A 16189-nucleotide genomic window follows, 5' to 3' on the forward strand; every position below is an offset into this window, starting at 1 on the left:
TCTATATTTTGTGTGTGCTGTGTGTATAGAGTTTATAGTGTGTTAAATGTAAGTCTATATAGTGTATAGTGTAAGTGTGTGTGTATAATGCATATAGTATGTGTGTGTATAGTGTATATAATGTATAGTGTGTGTGTATATAATGTAAGTCTATATAGTGTATTTATAGTGTATATAATGTAAATCTATATAGTGTGTTGTGTATAGTGTGTATAATATAAGTCTATATAGTGTGTGGTGTGTATAGTGTGATAATATGTCTATATAGTGTGTGTGTGTATAGTGTGTATAATGTAAGACTATATAGTGTGTATTGTGTATATAGTGTAAGTCTATATAGTGTTTGCTGTGTGTATGGCGTTTATAGTGTGTATAATGTTAGTCTATATTTTGTGTGTGTGTGTGTGTGTGTGTTTGTGTGTGTGTGTGTGTGTGTGTATAATGCATATAGTATGTGTGTGTATAGTGTATATAATAGGGTTGCACGTTGCATCGAAACTTTGATACTGTTTCGATACTGTGCACAATGAAACGGTTCAATACTGGTAATTTTGATACTAAGCTGTGAGGCCGAAAAGCTATGTATAGTAACACATGAATATAGTCAGAGTGGGGCTGCGGCTGTGTGATACATGTGTAACCCCTAGAAGAAGCCAGAATTCTGGCGAAACGTGCGTCGGGTGGACAGTTCTCCTTTTAATCCACCTGAGTGCAATCTAATAGCCTGTTGTCCTCACTTACAATTGCAGTTTACACGTACCTACAGTTGATTCTACCTCTGATAGTAACTGCCAGCCGCTCTGCCGAAGACTAGCGAGATCCCACGATACTTGCACGGGAACTCACGCTGTCTCGCTCTGACAGCAGAGCGCGACCTGGCGCTTAACGGGCGCACAGCTATCTCTCCTCCCGACGGGACGTTTGTCCACGCCGGGGTATGTGCGAGGTTAACTCCACCAGCTGAGAGTTACTCGTTCACTACAGCGCTAACTCTCAGGCGCTGCCTGTTCTCGAAACGGGACACTTATTTTGTCCCTCCAGGTTTACTATCAGGGATCGTTCTGCCTCACTCCCAACCCTGACTGGGTGGGGGTTGTGGCACTCATGCCCTGCTGATTTCTCAGGGTCTGCCTGCCTTAAAGTCTACAACGTTAAGTCCACAACGCAGAATATACTAATACAACATCCCCGCCACACACTTGGGCATTGTTTCAATAAATCATATTATCAGCTGACACAGCATACGGTACATAGCCTTTTACAAATTTCACAGTAGCTCAATGTATTTGGCAGTCTGACACAATTGGTATACTCCCAATTGGGCTAGAGGTATGTGAGTTTGGGGGTCACTCACACATACCCATTTTTGCACTTCAGGCTTTTTAATCCTACGTGTTAATTTTAAACTAATCAATAAAAGTTATTTATTAACCACAGACCACATACTTTTTCCCTTTCCCTCCCCTCAATCAAATCGTTATTTTGGTGGTGTACACCATTGTGGTCTCTCTGTTACAATATTTTTGTGCGATAGGTGATCTTTACCTTATACCCACCTATGTGTGATACAGCCATTGCCCCGCTCCTGAGACCTGACAAGTGCGCCCGTTGTCGGCATGATGTGATGCGACCAGCGCGACACTAATGATTGCTGGCACTGAAGACTGAGAACATGGCGGGCACACTGCAAAACACCCCCATGTTCTGTCTTCCGTGCCTTGGCCACCGCTCATTAGTGCAGCGCCGGCCGCATCCCCTTATGCTGACCGCGCACACACACTTATTGTCAGCCGCAGCCCCGGTCTAATGGCGTAGATCAAAGAAACCTCTCATCTCTGCCGTTACTCCCTTGAATGCTGCAATGAAAGCTGACTTCAGCATGGAAGGGTTAAGTGAGGAGGGATGCCCTTTGGATCGCGTCACGCAGAATCCCTGTGACCTGATCGAGGAACATACCATATATTAGCAGACAGCCCAGGGTCCATTGAAGGACCCCAAGGCTGTCTAACCATATTTCCTGTTGTTAGGGCATACTTAGGTATGTCCTAACAACTGCCTGTGTACTATCAGTACATAGATATGCCAGTACATTAAAGTTTAAAAAACAAAAAGTAAAAAAAAAAAAGTAATGTTAAATAAAAACAAATTCACACATTTTTTACAATAAACCTGAAAATAAGTCTCTACATAAAATATACACATTCGGTATCGTCACGACCGTAATAACAAATTTATAGCGCCATTTATGATGTTTATGCTGTTATAAAATAAAATAGAAACTGCTTTCGTATTATGAATTTTGAACCCCCATGTGCCTCACATTAATGGTAATTAACCCAATCATGTACCTCACACATTAATCCAATCTTGTCCATTATGACTGAGGAACATGATGGGGTTCAGTACTATTAATGGGAAGCACATGGAGGTTTAAAATTCATCACACCACGTGCCTCACATCAGAAAATGGAAGAACTTTTTATTAAAATTATTATTGTTGGCAAAGTATCGTTTTGGTATCTGGTATTGCAATACTACACGAAGTATCGGTATCAAAGTCCAAATTCTGATATCATGATAACCCTAGTATATTATGTGTAGTGTGTGTGTGTGTATAATGTAAGTCTATATAGTGTGTGTATAGTGTATATAGTGTAAGTCTATATAGTGTGTACTGTGTGTATAGCGTTTATAGTGTGTATAATGTAGGTCTATATAGTATATATAGTGTAAGTGTGTATATACTGTGTGCCTGTAGTGTGTGATTTGAATATATAGTGTGTGGTGTTAGTGTGAATTGTATATAGGGTGTTTAGTGTCTAAATTTTTGTGTATGAAATTATTTCACACCCATAGAGCACTCTGCAGTCAGTCAGATGCTCAGAACCAACTTAGATGCTCAAATGCAATATGATCTTCCCCCATAGAGCCCTCAGTAGTTATTATACTGCAAGGGGGGGTCAGAGCGTCTGACTGACTGCTGAGGGCTCTATGGGGGGATAACTCCTTTCTCCCCAGAACCATAAGAGTCAGATACTCAGACCCTCCCATAGAGCACTCAGCAGTCAGTCAGATGCACTGACCCCCCCCCCTTGTCGTATAATCCCCCCATGTAGCCCTCAAGAGTTATTTTACTGCAAGGGGAGGGGTGTCTGACTGCTTAAAGGGTAACTAAACTTTTTTTTAAATTTGGACATGTCATAGTGGCATGTCAAAAGTTCTGATCGGTAAGGGACCGAGCAGTGAGAGCCCCACTGATCACTAAAACAAAGTGGCAGAAGCGCTCAGGTGAGTGATGTGCCACTTTGTTTCTGATGTTCCTTCCTCTGATAGCCGAGCTAGCAGTGTACAGGGTCAATAGAAAGTCTGAGTCCATACACCACTACGAGGAAAGACAATCAGAAATGAAGTGGAACAGTGCTCACCCGAGCGCTTCTGCCACTTTGTTTTAGCGATCGGTGGGGGTCTCAGTGCTCGGTCAAAATTTCTGATTATCACTATGACACCCAAACGTTTTTTAAAAGTTTAGTTACTGGTCTGAGTGAGGGCGGATTTACACGAACGTGAGCGTTGGAAGCAGCGTGACAGCTCCATGTGTCATGTTCATATGGATGCGCAGCTGCATGCTTTTCGCGCAGCCGCCATCATTATGATACTCCATTTGGATATTTGTAAACAGAAAAGCACGTGGTGCTTTTCTGTTTACATTCATTCTTTTACTGCTGTTGCGCGAATAACGCTTGTCCCACGGAAGTGCTTCCGTGGGGCATGCGTGATTTTCACGCACCCATTGACTTCAATGGGTGCGTGATGTGCAAAATACGCAGAAATATAGAACATATCGCGAGTTTTACGCAGCGGACTCACGCTGCGCAAAACTCACGGACAGTCTGCACTGCCCCATAGACTTGCATAGGTCCGTGCGACCCGCGTGAAAACCACGTGGGCTGCACGGACGCAAATCACGTTTGTGTAAATCCGCCCTTAATGTATGGGCCTGGGGTCTTAATTTGCTTAGGTGTTTGGTGTGGTGTGTAAAACAATTTCGGGTGTTTAGTTTCTGAACTTTTGTGTTGCTATAGATGCTGAAAATGGCTGCAGAATCGAGGGGCAAAAATTTCTCATCAGGAAACTCTGCAGTCATCAGTAGAAGTCACCATAACAGTCTGAGTCAGATGGAGAAGAGAAGAAAAGAGAACGACTTCCATCAGAGAAGACATCACTTGTGAGTCACTGGATTTATAGAGGATCTGTCCCCTCTCCTGACATTTTGTTGTTGGAAATCCTTGTATTTTACAAAAAGTCTTTGTGTACCCAGGAGTAATAGACAAATGGGCGTTACCATTCCCATTGTAAATATGATGTGTGATACTGTCAGCGATGGTTGGAGACTGTCAGTATGTAGGGACACAGCCCTTTGACAAGGGGAATCGTAGCACTCATTTGTCAATGCTCACACAGAAAGGTGGTGTTTAATATAGACACGGCGTGGCAGGATGGTGGTGGAGAAGTGGAGTCCAAGCTTGGTGAACAGCCCAGGGCCTATGGTCTACTTAATCCGACACTGAATGGGCGCGCTTTATCGGTTTAGGTGGGAACATCCCATTATGCCTAATGTGAATGCACCAGCTCGCTTAGTAGACTGGAGGGGGGAGTGGATAGGCGTGTGATCGGGTTGCCGAGCAGCAATATGCCAATGGAATGGCATTATACCACTACAACAGTATAAACCATGGCTTGCCGTGACATTCCTTGGGGCCAATCATAGCGGTTCTTTTCACACTTCTATATACCGCCACTAACATCAACATGCTGCTGATACCCTAACCGGCTCCCATATACAGGAACCTTTTACTACCTCACCATGTGTAATTCACAATGTGTTTTTACAGCCAAATCCTTTCTCTTCAATAGGTGTCATGTCACTGGCTGTTGAATGCATATCATGTTGTCACTTTAGGCTACTAGTTTTTGTCTTCTCTTAGCATATAAGACACCGCTTGTCCTTGCCTCCATATGCGATACATGATTCCTCTAGGGAGTCATATTCACACTATTATAATGGATATTTATAGTCTCCTATTAGGGTTTATATTAGAGTTCTTACTAGTACAGCTAATGACTAGGATGGATATACAGTGCATTCAGAAAGTCTTCATACACTTTCACTTTTTTCACATTTTGATGTATATATGAAAAATATGCTTGTAGAGCACAGAGTCAAGATTGTGTGGAGGCACAGATCTGGACAAGGGCACATAAATATTTCTGCTGCACTGAAAGTTCCCAAGAGCACAGTGGCTCCATAATTCTTAAATGGAAGAAGTTTGGAACAACCAGGACTCTTCCTAGAGCTGGCCACCCCACCAAATTAAGTAATCGGGGGAGAAGGGCCTTGGTAAGAGAGGTGACCAAGAAACCAATGGTCACCCTGGCTGAGCTCCAAAGATCCTGTGTGCAGATGGGAGAAACTTCCAGAAGGTCAACCATCACAGCAGCACTCCACCAATCTGGGCTTCATGGCAGAGTGGCCAGGAAGAAGCCCCTCCTCAGTAAAATACACATGAAAGCCCTTCTGCGGTTTGAAGAAAAAAGCACCTAAAGGACTCTCAGACTGTCACAAATGAGATTCTGTGGTCTGATGAAACCAAGATTTAACTTTTTGGCCTCAATTCTAAGCGTCATGTCTGGAGGAAACCAGGCACTGCTCATCAACTTCCCAATACCAACCCTACAGTGAAGCATGGTGGTGGCAGCATCATGCTGTGGGGGTGTTTTTAAGCGGCTGGGACAGGGAGACTGGTCAGGATTAAGGGAAAGATGAATGGAGCAAAGTACAGAGATATTTTTTATGAAAACCTGATCCAGAGTGCTCTGGGTCTTAGACTGGGCCGATGGTTCACCTTCTAACAAGACAATGACCCTAAACACTCAGCTAAGACAAGACAGAAGTGGCTTAGGAACAACTCTGTGAATGTCCTTGAGTGGCCCAGCCAGAGCCCTGACTTAAACCCAATCGAACATTTCTGTAGAGATCTGAAAATGGCTGTCCATTGACGGTCCCCATCCAACCTGACAGGAGGATCTGCAAGGAAGAATAGCAGAAAATCCCAAAATCCAGGTGTGCAAACGTTGTGGCATCATACCCAAGAAGACTGGAGGCTGTGATCGCTGACAAAGGTGCTTCAACTAAGTACTAAGTAAAGGGTCTTATGTCCATGCAATATTAAAATTTTTCCTATTAAATAAATTAACAAAGATTACTAACATTCTGTTTTCACTTTTTCATTATGGGGTATTGAGTTCAGAATGATGGGGGCATTTTTTCTTTTTTTTTTTCTTTAGCACAAGGCCTCAACATAACAAAATGTGAAAAAAATGTAAAGGGTCTGAAGACTTTCCGAATGCATTATATGTCCATATGTGTATATTTTTTGTGACATACACTACTTTGTACATTTTGGTGGTTTTTCGCCATGTTAATTCCATGTATTTTACTTTCAGATGTACTTGACAAAAGTCCCGTTGGATCAAAACTTCGCAAATATTGAAATGTCTTTTGTTATATATGTCGGAATTAATCAATAACCTAATTAGAATCATAATATTGATTTATTCATTTATTGAGTGCTATGGATTTTGCTCCATTATATGCCCAAGGGAACCTCCATACCCCTTTTTACACAAAGCACCGACCCTGAAGATTAACAGTACTGCAGGCTTAACTATGGGAACATTTTAACAGCAATCACCCACTTGCATTTCAGCTATTGCAAGCAGTAGTTCAGAATTAATATAAGAGGCTTTATTTGCTAAAATATTCATCAGAACAATAAGAGAGTCGCAATTATATTTTATTAAATCCTGTAGTCTGATAATTAGCATTTTGTTTTGTTAAGATCTATATTACTATACAGTTTAATAAATAGAGCCTAATGTAAACTTCCTCCAATGGGTTACGTCAGAAGCAGATCCAGCGAAAGCACAAGCCTCAGTGAGCCTTTTGTAGAGTTCCATATTTCCAAGTTTTCATAAATAAAGGGAGCAGAAGTCAAGATTATACATCTAATATTAGAATACTTTTTACAAAGATAGCTGATATAAGCCAAAGTGTAAACTCTATCGGGAACTACTATCTGGAACCTGATTGTATCTGTAATAAAGAGTTAATTGTTATTGAAAATAATGCATTCTAAAGCTGCAGTTCACGTTGCTTTGTGGAAATGCTCTCTTATTATTGAGATCAATGCATATTAAAGGCTATGTACACCTTTGAAATTTTTTTTTTTTGTTTGTTTTTTAGTAAAAATGTCTATCAGTATGTTTTGTGCAACTGTCTAAATACCTTTTATTAAAAATTATTTTACTTTTTGAGATACAGCTGCTTTGTATCCTGCATACCGAGCAGCAATATCTAGCGCTGAAGCCTGTCAGGTCCGCGGGATTGACGGGTTCAGTGTCGGTGGGTCCTGTGTGCCTCTGACACGCAGGATCGATCTGTTACCGATCACATCTAAGTCCATAACTTAAATGTGATCGATAACAGGTGGATCCTGCGTGTCAGAGACACACTGGACCCGCTAACACTAAAACCGTCAGTCCCGCGGACTTGACAGATTCAGGTTTTAGTGAACGATACAACTGCTCTGTATACAGAATAGAAAGCAGCTGTATCTTAAAAAGTAAAAATTATTTTTAATAAAAAGTCTTTAGAAAGTTGCACCAATCACACTGTAGAAAGCCTTTAAGTCCATCATGCATGTTATGTGATGTGATGTCAAAAAGGTTGCATAAATATTCTCGATAGTAATAAACCAATTCATATATATATATATATATATATATATATATATATATATATATATATATATATACAGTATATATATATATATATATATATATATATATATACAGTGAAGGAAATAAGTATTTGATCCCTTGTTGATTTTGTAAGTTTGCCCACTGTCAAAGACATGAACAGTCTAGAATTTTTAGACTAGGTTAATTTTACCAGTGAGAGATAGATTATATATAAAAAAAAAAAAAAAGAAAATCACATAGTCAAAATTATATATATTTATTTGCATTGTGCACAGAGAAATAAGTATTTGATCCCTTTGGCAAACAAGACATAATACTTGGTGGCAAAACCCTTGTTGGCAAGCACAGCAGTCAGACGTTTTTTGTAGTTGATGATGAGGTTTGCACAAATGTTAGATGGAATTTTGGCCCACTCCTCTTTGCAGATCATCTGTAAATCATTAAGATTTCGAGGCTGTCGCTTGGCAACTCGGATCTTCAGCTCCCTCCATAAGTTTTCGATGAGATTAAGGTCTGGAGACTGGCTAGGCCACTCCATGACCTTAATGTGCTTCTTTTTGAGCCACTCCTTTGTTGCCTTGGCTGTATGTTTCGGGTCATTGTCGTGCTGGAAGACCCAGCCACGAGCCATTTTTAATGTCCTGGTGGAGGGAAGGAGTTTGTCACTCAGGATTTGACGGTACATGGCTCCATCCATTCTCCCATTGATGCGGTGAAGTAGTCCTGTGCCCTTAGCAGAGAAACACCCCCAAAACATAATGTTTCCACCTCCATGCTTGACAGTGGGGACGGTGTTCTTTGGGTCATAGGCAGCATTTCTCTTCCTCCAAACACGGCGAGTTGAGTTAATGCCAAAGAGCTCAATTTTAGTCTCATCTGACCACAGCACCTTCTCCCAATCACTCTCAGAATCATCCAGATGTTCATTTGAAAACTTCAGATGGGCCTGTACATGTGCCTTCTTGAGCAGGGGGACCTTGCGGGCACTGCAGGATTTTAATCCATTACGGCGTAATGTGTTACCAATGGTTTTCTTGGTGACTGTGGTCCCAGCTGCCTTGAGATCATTAACAAGTTCCCCCCGTGTAGTTTTCGGCTGAGCTGTCACCTTCCTCAGGATCAAGGATACCCCACGAGGTGAGATTTTGCATGGAGCCCCAGATCGATGTCGATTGACAGTCATTTTGTATGTCTTCCATTTTCTTACTATTGCACCAACAGTTGTCTCCTTCTCACCCAGCATCTTACTTATGGTTTTGTAGCCCATTCTAGCCTTGTGCAGGTCTATGATCTTGTCCCTGACATCCTTAGAAAGCTCTTTGGTCTTGCCCATGTTGTAGAGGTTAGAGTCAGACTGATTAATTGAGTCTGTGGACAGGAGTCTTTTATACAGGTGACCATTTAAGACAGCTGTCTTTAATGCAGGCACCAAGTTGATTTGGAGCGTGTAACTGGTCTGGAGGAGGCTGAACTCTTAATGGTTGGTAGGGGATCAAATACTTATTTCTCTGTGCACAATGCAAATAAATATATATAATTTTGACTATGTGATTTTCTGTGTTTTTTTTTATATAATCTATCTCTCACTGGTAAAATTAACCTAGCCTAAAAATTCTAAACTGTTCATGACTTTGACAGTGGGCAAACTTACAAAATCAGCAAGGGATCAAATACTTATTTCCTTCACTATATATATATCCAAAAAAGAGAACGTGAAGCATCACTCAAATAAAGTGAATTTATTCATTCAACATGGGACCACAACGTTTCACCTCCTCTATGAAGGCATTTTCAAGACTTGAAAATGCCTTCATAGAGGAGGTGAAACGTTGTGGTTCCATGTTGGATGAATAAATTCACTTTATTTGAGTGCTGCTTCACGTTCTCTTTTTTGGATATCTAACACATAAGGAGAGGTCACTCCTTTATTTTTGAAGCTTTGCACCAGCCTAGTCAGGCATTTGTTCACAGTGCTGCTCCAATCCTCTGCTTTTTTATATATATATATAGCACACAAAAAATGGCGACAGCACACTGGGAACAACAATGTACCCTAAACTGCTAAATATAAATAAATATGCATTACATGCTAAATCTACTTACAATAGGGAGGTTCTTGGCGCACATTTTGGTCAAAATATGTGGGCCCACCTGCCACGACGCTTTGTAAACTAGTCACGGGTGTAGAATTTTTGTTTTATTTATTAGTCAGCAAATATTATTTTCTAAACTTTAGAAGAAGGCTCTGTTTTATGTGGAGCTCCACCTTGGAGAGTTTTTATATATTATATTAAGAAACTGTTCTATGAATTGCTCTGTAAAATGGCTAGTACTTTTACTGTTTTTAATGTGTTTATTTTATTTTTAATTGTAGAAGGAGAAGCATGTCTAATAATGCTTACAAACCCTCACACAAACAATATAGTAGATATTTATAATAGTATAATTAGTATAGTCTAAAAGATAAACTATGGGTGTGTCCAGGTAGTCCATGCTAGTATAGTATGTTTATCCCTAAACAAAGCCATGGCAAACAGAATGAAAACATCGAGGCTCAGACTTAGGCCAAATTCAGACGACCGAGTGCAAACTCGGACGTGAAAAATGGCTGTTTTTCACGTCCAAGTTGTACCCGGGAGGGACCAGTTTTCACGGATCCCCATAGGCTTGAGTCTATGGAGGGATCCATGAAAACAAAAGAAAAGAGGACATGTTCTACTTTTCAATGGACCCTTCACATGATCCGTTAAAACAACAGCCGTGTGAACGGCTCCATTGAAATACATGCATCCGTGTGACAGCCGTTGTTTTAATGGCCGTCACAGTGATGTATACTACAGTCATCTGAAATCAGCCTTAGGCTAAATTCATACTTGTGTTGTATAATACGTTACTCTGATCTGTTTTTAGATCAGAATAATAGATAAAAACGGATCCGTTCAAATTTTTATTGAAATCAATGGAAGTTTTAATTGCATCCGTTAGCATCTGTTCGCATCCGTTATGTTACTCATTCGTTTTTTTGTCAGAGTTAAAAAAATGGGTTATTTTTATCATTGGAATGTAAAAAAGGATACAAGCGGCTTGTAATCTGTTTGCATCCATTATTTTGATACTTTTTTATCCTTATTCTAATCTAGAATGGATCACAGTAACAGATTATACAGTGCTAGTGTGAACTAAGCCTATTTTGCCTTTGTATATATGTAGCAATTATCTCATGTTCATTTAATTCTCACTGGCCAATACTTTATAATCATTCTGCTCTTTTGTTATAAAGATCGTGTCTCCATGCACTGACTTCCTGGTGAGCTTGTGATAGACTTGTATTTATACACATCAGCCAATCTGAAGAGGCAGAGTTACAGTGTGGAGGGAGAAAGTAGCAGCCTGACCTAAACAGCCGAGTTCCAAGCTCAGCTGTTTTTGTCAGTCCCATACACCTTAAATGGAGTGGCGGGCGCATGCTCAACCGCCGCGCCATTCAAGCTCCTCTTCACTGCAATTATGCAGTGACGAGGAACAGTCACTAGAGATCAGTGGGGTTCCAGTGGTGGATAGGTGATAAACGTTAATTATGGGAAAACCTTTTTAAGATACAAAAAGCAATAGCAAACCGAGCCTGATTCTCAAAATTTGTCCATTATCGTTGTTACAGAATTTGTAGTTAATGTTGTCTTGTGAGATGCTAACTGGGCAATGCATGTAATGCAGCATTCCACCCGGCCATAATCATCCGTGTTATCCCTTTAATATTAAGGCTATTATTTTGTTGGTGACAGAAGCAAAGCAAGTACACCGAGCAGAACAGAAAATTGTGTCAATTTACAGAAACATAGAGCAATTCCCTAAATACTATTAGAACCATACCTCCGAACCATGACTTTTTTGCAGTATTATTGGAATTCCTTGTAAATGGGGCAATTCGGATAATAAGTAAATGGAAATGGAATTATTTAATATATAAGAAGTTTTTTCTTTATAAATATATTTTTTTTATCTGTTTTATTTGGTTTTCATTAGAAGAAAATCTGGTTACAGATAAAAATAAAAAGTAGTATACAATTCATAGCATAATTCATAGCATAATTACAAGCATCATGTGAGGATTACAGGTGTCCATGCAAAACGTAACAACAATGAATCTTGTAGATTTTCATAATTTTTGTTACCCACTTTGATACACAGGAAAAGAATGCCAATTTTACAAAATTCCCAATAATAGTAAAATTAACAAAAAAAAACCCAGAGTAAAACATGAATTAAAAAAAACATTTGCACATCTTCAGGTATCTTAAATCAGGCTATGTGCTGATTTCCAAGTATTTTTGTTGTTTCCACAAATTGCATCTTATCGTATTCTGATCGTATATTTGTATTCCCATCTGCAATCCGAATTAAGCTATTATTTACCACTGTATTCGTAGAGGAAAAAAACGACGTAGTCAAGCATGTTGCTATGAATTTACATTTATAATTTTTAAGCCTCCAAGAGTACCATGCAGATTTCCACACTGTACCACTGTGTGCTTTGGAAGCATTTCATTAATTCTACTATTTCATGTCGAGATGGATGTGACAAAATAAAAGATTTCCATTTAGCAAAAAAGTGTTTTGCTCCATTTTCCTTATGTCTTTCTGTATCTATCTGATCTACATTTAGGTATATTTTCAGTTGTCCAATAAGCATAGAAATAGTGCGTATATGCGAGGACAATCATTGCTTAAGGAGACATCTTTTAGCTATCAGTCGCACAAAGTCTATCACCCTCGGCACCCTAGCACCTCGTCCAGCAGAAGCATTGTCATCAGGGCGTCGAATATAATGAAATAACATAGATTAATTTGCTCAATCTTAAGGACCAATGAGTGTCAATATATTTTAACCCAGTAAATTGGGACATAACTACACTCCTACATACACGTCATAGATTAGCTGGGTGGGTTTTACACTTGGGACATGTTGTAAGACAGTCTTGGTGTTGTGGTGTCACAGCTATTTTGAAGCCATAGATGATTCTATACATAACCTTAAAATAGGTTTCCCTCCACCTCTCGCTTATCACGTTTTTTTCACATGTTCCCAACCTTGCAATATTTTTTCAAAAATATTGGAATCCTGAGTTTTTTTCCTCCTAACGTGTCAATTATTGTTTAGGGGTTGAATTTACCACGTGGTTCCTTAGCGCTAAGTATAGATGAGATATAGCAAAGCCATCATACCCCAAACCCAAGATGTCGTCATGGTTTTTTTTAATAGCTTTCTTGTAAACGTCCCTGAGCCGTGATTGACAGAAGGAGGTTATCTGCATAATTTGGAAATTGAGCGAACCAGGCAAGGAATACCTTTCTTCAGAACATCTGCAGTGAGTCATCTCCATCCTTCAGAATACATGAGGTGCTGCGCCATACCCCGCTTTTATGGGTATTAATGATATGTAAATCTTTTTACTCTTTTCTGAAAAACACTTCCATTATTCCAAATAACAAATGAGCCATAAATAAAATAGCTATTCTGACATTTGCAGGAAACCACATTAATAGGCAAATAAACCTTCTGAAACATCCTGAACAATGGTACTGAGTACTAGAATGAGACAAATTGAGACTAATGCACAAAAATAAATACTACAGAAATAATTGTAAAACAATAAAAACAATATATTAATCGTAAAATCCTAAATATAATTTTTTCAGTCTAACACCTAATGGATGCAGAGAGTCATACGAGTACTATCACTCCTTGGACTATTTGTTCAATATTATACACTGTTACAATGGAAAACACAATATTTGCCAAGCATAAATCACTATGAGATTTCCATATGGTATTTATTATAAATTTGTTATTTTGCTTCTATATCTTGCTTTCATCACCCTTTTGTCGTTACTTTATTGAGCTACTGTTCACTGTTATCTTTCTCTGCATATGCCCCCATCTGTCATCTTCCCCACAGCAGGAGTAATAGAAAAATTCACACTTCCTAAGCATAAGCTGTACAATGCAACTACACATTAAACTGGAATAATATATACTATTATTCTTTGTTGAGTGCTTCCTATACAGCATTATAAATGAAGAGTCTCTTAAATACAGCTTCTTGTCTTCAGGTCACATGACATTAATGACACCGTCAATGTTTTGTTTGTCCATACAGATTCATTAAACTTTGAAAATATTTTTTGTAATGAAATAATAAATTATGCTTTAACTGATTATATCTTCCAGGCTAGACATGTGTAAGAAGAGGAAAGACATATTAGAACATTTGTGGCGTCAATGTTTCTGCACATAATGAATGTTTCCGTGGGGAAAAAGCTGAACATTGTCAGGATGAGCATCATCTAAAAGCTGCTGAAAATTATTTTACCTTCTCAGTGAGAAAGATGAATTTTACAAACTGCACGGCAGAAACAATATCAAACAAATCCAAGACGGTAACTGAAAAAATGCTGATTTCCGTAACATTGGCTGTAATAACAACTCTGACAACACTGTTAAACTCTGCTGTCATTATTGCAATTTGCACAACCAAGAAATTACACCAACCTGCAAATTATTTAATATGTTCCTTGGCAGTTACAGATTTTCTAGTTGCCATTTTAGTTATGCCTTTGAGCATTGCATATATAGTTATGGACACTTGGACCCTTGGTTATGTAATATGTGAAATATGGCTTAGCATTGATATGACGTGCTGTACTTGTTCCATCCTTCACCTTTGTGTCATTGCCCTTGACCGATATTGGGCAATTACAGATGCTATTGAATATGCCAGAAAACGAACAGTGAAACGGGCTGGAGTGATGATCCTATCCGTATGGACAATTTCCATCTTCATTTCCATTCCTCCATTATTCTGGAGAAATCATCATAACATAAGTAGCCAAAACAGTTGTATAATTCAACATGACCATGTTATCTATACAATATACTCAACATTTGGGGCATTTTATATCCCTTTGACTTTAATACTTATTTTGTACTATAGAATTTACCATGCTGCAAAGAGTCTTTACCAAAAACGAGGATCAAGCCGACATTTAAGCAACAGAAGCAATGACAGCGAAAACTCATTTGCCCATTGTAAGCTTACACAGACATTCTGTGTGTCAGAATTCTCCACCTCTGACCCTACTATGGAATTTGAGAAGATCAATGCTTGTGTAAGAATCCCACCATATGACAATGACATTGACCTAGCTGGGGATCGCCAACAACAGATTTCTAGTTCAAGAGAAAGAAAGGCTGCTCGCATATTAGGACTCATTTTGGGGGCTTTTATGATGAGTTGGTTACCATTTTTCATCAAGGAACTTCTTGTTGGACTATACCTTTGTACTGTGTCTCCAGAAGTGGCTGACTTTCTAACATGGTTGGGTTATGTTAATTCCTTGATTAATCCACTTCTCTACACTAGTTTCAATGATGATTTTAAGATAGCATTTAAAAAACTAATCAGGTGCAAAGAACACTCATAAAGTATCCCAGGCATGATATGTGACTGTCTGCTAAGCCTTTAAGGTGAGAACATACCACATGACATCGAATCATTTTATGGCTCACAGGACAGGATTATAAAAATGTGTTTTTATTTCTTCTGGCTTGGTGTTTTCTTTATGTCCAGTCAAGTAATGCAGTCTTCTACCTCTGTTTTTAACTGGGAAAAAAATCAGAAATAAATTTTATAACATAGTGATGTTTCTAGCATTTATGTCGAGAAATCGCTATTATTCAAGGGCATACATACCATAGAGGCAGACCATGTGGCTACTATGGTGCACTTGGAGAGAGGGGCTGTGGTTAATCCCATCCCATTTCCTACTAGGTGACAAGAACCTGTCCAGGACTCCCCTCTACAGAGGATGAGGAATGGAAACCAAGCACCGTAATTTGAGGCCATTTTTTATTTTTGTTATGGTGGCGCCTATTTTTTGTATACACCACTGCTACTATTGACAAATTTGAATGGTGATTTAAGAAAACACGCTCCAGTGTTATATGATTCCTTTGTATGAGCTCTGTGTGTTTTATGAGTATTCAAACTACATAAAATTATGTATAAAAACATGAATTCCAGTCTCCTGAGGTGTTTGATTGATTAATGTGTTCTTGTTTATTGATGTATCCTCAAATGAAAGATATGGGAAGCAGCTTGGTGCTATCACATACCATTCTGAATGATATGATAAAATGAAATATCTTAAAGAAATGACTCAGGAAAATAAAGTTTGTGCAAAACTACTAATCTAAATAATCCCATTTTATCTAACAACATCAGTGGTGTTAAAGTAATAAAGAAATATGTTTTATTCCACAGACAGTTTTCACATGATTTTGCCAGGGACTTAATGATATACAGTATAT

The 16189-nt window shown here is 39.0% G+C and overlaps 1 protein-coding gene across 1 annotated transcript in view; it reads left to right on the plus strand.

Annotated features, from left to right (window-relative positions):
* Window positions 1-15896, plus strand: part of HTR1E (5-hydroxytryptamine receptor 1E) — a 252997-nt gene extending 237101 nt beyond the window's left edge. The window contains exon 2 of the mRNA XM_075864174.1: window positions 14051-15896. Coding sequence (XP_075720289.1) covers window positions 14209-15303 — 1095 coding nt within the window. The 5' untranslated portion in view covers window positions 14051-14208 and the 3' untranslated portion in view covers window positions 15304-15896. The remainder of the gene's footprint in view (window positions 1-14050) is intronic.
* Window positions 15897-16189: the final 293 nt, after the last annotated feature.

This window comes from Rhinoderma darwinii, chromosome 4 (genome assembly GCF_050947455.1).
Source record: "Rhinoderma darwinii isolate aRhiDar2 chromosome 4, aRhiDar2.hap1, whole genome shotgun sequence".
Lineage (NCBI taxonomy): Eukaryota > Metazoa > Chordata > Amphibia > Anura > Rhinodermatidae > Rhinoderma > Rhinoderma darwinii.